Source organism: Physella acuta, unplaced genomic scaffold, assembly GCF_028476545.2.
Source record: "Physella acuta isolate Inbredline_101_S28 unplaced genomic scaffold, ASM2847654v3 ptg000182l, whole genome shotgun sequence".
Classification (NCBI taxonomy): domain Eukaryota; kingdom Metazoa; phylum Mollusca; class Gastropoda; family Physidae; genus Physella; species Physella acuta.
Window position 1 is genome coordinate 10,001 of NW_026731701.1, and position 6,839 is coordinate 16,839.

The 6,839-nt window shown below is 40.0% G+C and overlaps 1 protein-coding gene across 1 annotated transcript in view; it reads right to left on the minus strand.

Moving 5' to 3' along the window:
* Positions 1-6,331, minus strand: part of LOC131936623 (deleted in malignant brain tumors 1 protein) — a gene marked incomplete at its 3' end in the record, with an annotated part of 16,317 nt that extends 9,986 nt beyond the window's left edge. The window contains 4 exon segments of the mRNA XM_059293686.1: positions 112-241; positions 2,651-2,792; positions 3,630-3,819; positions 6,063-6,331. Coding sequence (XP_059149669.1) covers positions 112-241; positions 2,651-2,792; positions 3,630-3,819; positions 6,063-6,120 — 520 coding nt within the window.
* Positions 6,332-6,839: the final 508 nt, after the last annotated feature.

The following is a 6,839-nucleotide window of genomic DNA, read 5'->3' on the forward strand; positions in this document are numbered from 1 at the left end:
GTGGGAGAAGGTGAAATCATTTGATGGTATAGTTGAAATCTATAAATATTTTTAAAATGTATGAAGAATCAGTTTTTGTATTTTGAAGTCGTATTGACTTGACACACTTACCGTTTCCGTAGTCTAGACTGTTGGCTGGCAAATACAATTTCCCAGAGCCGACATACTCGCCAAGTAAAATCTCTGAGGAATAGTATGGGACTCGTGAGACACCATCGCATGCAACAGTTGCTTCCATATCCTGTAGAGGCGGGAGATTGGGTAGAAATAGTTAGATACCATTAAGGCGCATTTAGTTTCCTGTTTTTAATTTCATCGGTCGTTAGAGAACAAGTAAACTTAGTAAGAAATTAGGTTTTGCAGTAATGAGCTTTATGTAACTCACTAGCGTGCCCGTCCCCGCGCGATGCCGCGGGGTTAAAAAAAAGTCCCACGATAGCCCGGGGCAAATCGTACCCTGCCGTGACACGGTAAGACGCGTCTGATTCAGTTTAGTAAACGACTATAATATTTCCATATTCTATCACAATCTTTAAAGAGACCGTATGCGTCGAGGCGCTACCGGGATAGCTCGGGGCGCCTTATTGCAACCTGTCGGGCGCCTGCGAACGCGTCTGATTCAATTTAGTGAACAGCTATTCTTATCGATAATCTATCGCAGTGCTTAAAACTAACGTAGGTGCCATAGTAGTCGCGGATAACCCGGGGCGCCAAATTGCACCCTGCCGGGGCGCCGCTCGTGCGAAATTGAAATTTTTTTTCGCAGGAGTATTCTCAACAGCTTCAACAAGTTTCATGTCGATCAGATGAAAGGTGTAGCAAAGCATAAAAGTCAAATAAAATCTGACGAAATATATTAGGAGGGTTTCATCAATAGAGAAGACTCGCACCGCCCTTGCTAAATTAAAAAAAAAATCAATGTGTTTGCAGAATCCTACCCTGGAGTGTTCTAATCAACTCCCCGACGTTTCATGGCCATCGGATAAACGGTGTCAAGCGGCATCCGACTTTTATTTTTACATTCCGCATACAAAGAAAAATTGCACCAACCCGGGGCGCCGCCCTTATGAAATTAAATATTTTTTTTTTACAGAAACCTCCACGTTCCGCGGGGATAGAAGAAAGTCCGACGAAATATATAAGAAGGGGTTCATCAATGCGTTACTAATCCTATATTTTTAGAGGCGTAACCTTTTTTGTTTCTAAAACTGAGTTACTTAAATGTACGATGCCTACGCTTGGATCATAAATATTGGGACACGGGTTTGCCTACACTACCGCATGAAAACCTTAAGTGTACGTTAATCACTAACTATTATAGTCAGGTAGAACAGACTTTAGTGACCGCCCCCTGTCAGGGACGTAGAGGGGCGCTCGCGAGAGCTCCCGATTACATTACAACAAAGGCGCCGTGTACGGCCCCTGGCTCCTTAAAACTGACATAGGGGCCATAGTGCTCACGGGATAACCCAGAGCGCCACATAGAATCCTAAAACAATGATACAGATTGCGTCATTCACTAAAGTTACACGGATCAACAGGGGTTTTTCTTTAACACGTAGAAATTTTTTTTTGACATGTTATAAACATCAGTGTGATTGATGCAATTTGTTAGCGTTACTAATGGTGTATTATTAGAAGTTCGATCTCAATTTTTTATTATATCGTCTAAAAATACATGCTAATTGCATCATTTGCAAAGTGACGAAACTGTTTGGATTTTTTTACGGACAAAAGGAAACAACCCAGTTAATAATCTAGCCTTGGTTTATTTTCTGATTATAAAAAAAAATGTTTTAAAGGGCCCTCAGTGGCCCATGTGATCCTTGTGGGGCCGAAACTTATTTTTTTTTGCCAAATTGTACCCTACCATGGCGCCAACGGACACGTCTGATTCAATCTTGTGAGCGACTGTAACGCCCCATCTTATCCATTGTCTATCACACTGTTTAGAACGAACGTAGTCGCCATAGCGCTCATTGGAAAGACTAGAGCGCCAGAACGCATCCTGCTGGGGCCGCTTTTGCGAAATTAAACCCTCCCCCCCCCCTCCAGAAACCATCTTGTGAGTATTTATCAACTCTCTAACGTGTTATGGCACTCTGATAAACGGTACGTTTTGTATAATAATTCCATTTCGTTCGCCCCCCCCCCCCCCGCGAATAGATGCCTGGATTTTTGCCTTGGTGTCACAACCCTAAATGGTTCACCCGGTGCGATCCGCCCCCCTCGCCCCCCCCTCGCTACGCCTCTGCTCCATATATCGCTAAACATACTGATGACGTTGCCAAAAAATATTGCGGACAGAAAGCGAGAGAGAGAGAGAAGTGCGCACTTGGTCTTTTATATATTAGGAATTTAAAACTTTAAACTAGTGAAGTGAATCGGAGCTTAAAGCTGAGATGTAGATCATGAAAATTATATTTTGGGAGTCGTAAACACAGGTGAATTTTCTTCTTAGAAACATTATCATTTCCGTACATTTAATTATTTAGAAAAAAATTACCGGATTCTGATTGCAATATAATTGACGGAGTTTGATAACATACAAGCCATGTTTATGGAAAGATATAATAAAAAAAACAGTGGATTAAATTACAATTAACAGTGGATTGAATTACAACTATTAGTGGATTGAATTACAACTAACAGTGGATTCACAGGCAATAGCCACTTCCCGTGGACACAGATCCAGGGTCGCCTCAGTACCCGTACACTGGAGTCCTGATAGGACAAAGTTGCGGATTCCTGCACCAAAACGCTCATCAGGAGGCAAAGCCGTGCCACCAGTCCTAAAATGGGCAAGAAAATATTAACTCATACTATAAAACAGACATGCATACACTCTCTCGCTCTTAACACACACTCACTCACATAACACATATATGCCTACCTTTTGCACCTCTTCGTTTGTGACTTATTTTTGTCAGTTTTACCATATATTTTATCGGTCATAAATATTTCTCACTAAATATAAGCCTGTCCAGCACACATGCCCATTCATATCAATTACATATATAATTTGTAATCCTAAATTAAAGTGTAAAACAAACATACAATCTTCAAATAATTGTAAACCATCAAGCTTACAATCTTCAAGTACCGTTTTGAGCCTGACAATTTATGTAATGTGCGTCATGTGCCCATAGGGATCCGAACTCGAGTTTTCGGGGTTAGCAGTCTTACACTCTATATCTGATAATGCTGTCCCACTTACGATCATAAGATTAATTGTAAAACATCAAACTTACAATCCTAACATCAAGTGTAAAACATCAAGTGTAAAACATCAAGTGTAAAACATCAAACTTACAATCCTAACATCAAGTGTAAAACATCAAACTTACAATCCTAACATCAAGTGTAAAACATCAAACTTACAATCCTAACATCAAGTGTAAAACATCAAACTTACAATCCTAACATCAAGTGTAAAACATCAAGAGTAAAACATCAAGTGTAAAACATCAAACTTACAATCCTAACATCAAGTGTAAAACATCAAGTGTAAAACATCAAACTTACAATCCTAACATCAAGTGTAAAACATCAAGTGTAAAACACTAAGTGTAAAACATCAAGTGTAAAACATCAAGTGTAAAACATCAAGTGTAAAACATCAAACTTACAATCCTAACATCCTGCAGACGACTCTGGCATCATTGTTATCCCATCCAGTCACACAGATTGAGCTGTTAAATTCACCGTAGTAGTTCATCTGTATGACGACACGTCCTGATGTTAGTCGACTAGGATCACCTATCTCGTTGAACAGGTCTAGGTAGCTTATAAAGGATGTGGGCGGTATAGTGTACTGAGCTGTTCAAATTTGAAAAACAAATAAAACATTTTTTTTCTATTGAATCAGTATGAAAGCTTTTAAACTAACGGTTTTATTTCAAAATTTAATAAAGTATTCTAGAATATGATTGTTTTAACTGCCTCTATTATAGGCTAACACATGGGTCGGCAACCTTTTGAGACGAAACAGCCAAAAGTTACAATTTACGAAATTTTCCAGTTTTTAAAGAGTCACTATCATTTTTATTTAGATATTATGGCATTTAATTGGGATTAGGTGAAAAATGTTTTTTTATTTGAAATAAATAGCTTTATATATAAAATAATATTTATTCATATAAAACATACACATGTTTCGCACAAAACATATTAAAGTATTTTAGCTAGCTCTGATAACATTAGTAATCAAATAATAGAACTATAGGCCTTTCCCAATCCACTTTAGAAGCTAATACATTTTTTGCCATTCTTTACTGACATCACCGGCTCAGGAAGTGTCTCTCATTAGCTAGGCAAGCCTCAACACGGCCAACTCCGACTAACTGGCTTGGACATTGGTTTGATTACCGTGTATCGGTCACTTCTGTCCTTCAGTTCACTACTGACTTACCTTCCACTCTACGCGTTCCCCACCGTACAGTACTCGGCTCAACCGTAGAAAACTAAAAACTAAAAAGTCATTCAGGTCTAATTAATGCATACTGACAGAAAGAGAAATGCATCCTGAATAAAATAACATTCACTATTGAACGATATTTGAAAAAGTCGGCAGTGGCAAGCATGGAACCGTGGTCACAAGGCTGGCTACAGCACGGTTGTGGGGCGGGGGCTGGTACCCAAGCGGCTATAAGCTGTCCATATACTTTCTACCTCACCTACTCTCATTGTTCTCTGATGAGTGTTTTTATCCCATTTAAAGATGTTTTTCTTTAAAGTATAATACTTTTATGTGTTTTAAAAATAAAATAACTTAATACTTGTGTGAGGAACTCGAGAGCCGCACATTGACATCCAAAGAGCCGCATGCGGCTCGCGAGCCGCAGGTTGCCGACCCCTGGGCTAACACAATGTATACACATTTTAATGACTATATCACAAAATAAAACAAATAGGCTTATAAAGAACCTTTATTCAACCTTTTAAATGCACTGCGAATAAGAAAATAAAACTAACTTGCTTTCTTTAATAAAAAGCTTTTGTCGCTAAGATATGTAAAAGATTTCATGAGTGACCAAGGCTTTTATCAAAGAAAGCAAGTTTGTTTTATTTTCTTATTTTATGTGCATTTAAAAAGCTTTTCGCTATGAAGTTTTTTATATTTGTTTTATTTTCTACTTTTTAGTGTTTCTTAATTTATGAAGTCAACACGACTAAAACTATTTGCTTTGAAACACCCTCAGTAGCTCACGATGGCTGAATGCAGACGTCCGTAGTCACAATTTACAGACAACAGCAAACTGTTCGATTGTAAACATTCGGCGTGAACCACAGCTCACCAGACCGATCGGGTGATAGAGTTCAGCTAGTTATCTCCCCTTCTGTTGTTGAATATAGTAATCTTTCATGTAATGTTTCTTTCCTCTTAGTTTCGAAACCGTTTAATTAAATTTTAATGACTAATTTAACATCTATTTAAATAAAATTTGAACGAAATCGCTGCATTAGAAGTTGGTCAATATTGATGTTCAATATTTGCCACAAAACTACAAACGGACGTTGTGAACTAAATAAAAACGTGTAAATACCCAGTCATCTGTAGCCTAGAGGCGTAGCGAGGGGGGTGGGGGGTGGGGGGGGGGACATATGTCTCCGGGCGCCGACCTAAGGGAGGGCGCCAAATTGAAAGAGTGAGGGGGGGTGCAAATGAAAAGTTCGTGGGGGGGGGGGGTGCAAATCGAAAGTTTGTCCCCGGGCGCCGGGAAGTGTCGCTACGCCTCTGCTGTAGCCTGCTATCCAGAATGCAAGGTAAGTGTAGTAATTCTTCTTGGTGGTGTGAGGCAACACATCCTTGCTTGACCAGTATTTCGACCCAGTATTGTTTAGACCAGTAGGCTACTAATTGAACTGACCAGTATTTTAACCAAGGCTAGCTTGGCCAGTACTTTCTTCAAGCTAATATTGGCCTTGCTAGTACTTTAACTTAGAGCTGGCTCCGTCAGTATTTTAGCCTGGAATCCTTGTGTTGTTGATTTTGAGATGATTTATTACAGTAAAACAACAATTTAAACATAACATAATTATTGTAAACTTGAGGTAATTACCTTGAGATAATGACGTCATGTGTAGAACAAAAGTGGTGACTAAGGCCAGGTACAACATCTTAAAACATCAGCAGCATGAAATTTGGAGCTGTTCAGGGTGCAAATGTAAGATTCTAAAAGCTTAGTCTAATGTGTGACATTTAAAACCAACCCTCACGTAATAAGTTCTTTCACCACAGACGTCATTTATGTGTCAGACTGGCGGTCTGACATTGATCACAGCTAGACAAGTAGCGACATGTGGGACTCAGATATTTGTCCCATGTACAGGCCAATCTAGCCAGTACAGTTTTTAATGTGACACGTTTTGGTGTTAAACGTAATAACCAGACTGCATTGTCTTAAGAAAATTAGTGACCTTTCAGAGGCGTAGCGACCCTTCCCTCTCGGGAGCAAATTTTCAATTTGCACCCCCCCCCCCTCAAACTTTCGATTTGCACTCCCCTCCTCAAACTATTTATAATTCAAAAATGCAGCTAAAATGACATTTTAATTTGTTTTTACAACCCATTTTGGCGCCCCCTAAGGTCGGCGCCCGGGGACATATGTACCCCCCTGCCCCCCCCCCCCCCATCGCTACGCCTCTGTGACCTTTTCTAACAAGCTCTCATTATAAGTGTACGTATAGCTATGGCTACGGCTATGGCTATGTCTACGGCTATGTCTACGGCTATGGCTACGGCTATGGCTACGGCTATGGCTACGGCTACGGCTACGGCTACGGCTACGGCTACGGCTACGGCTACGGCTACGTCTATGGCTACGGCTATGGCTACG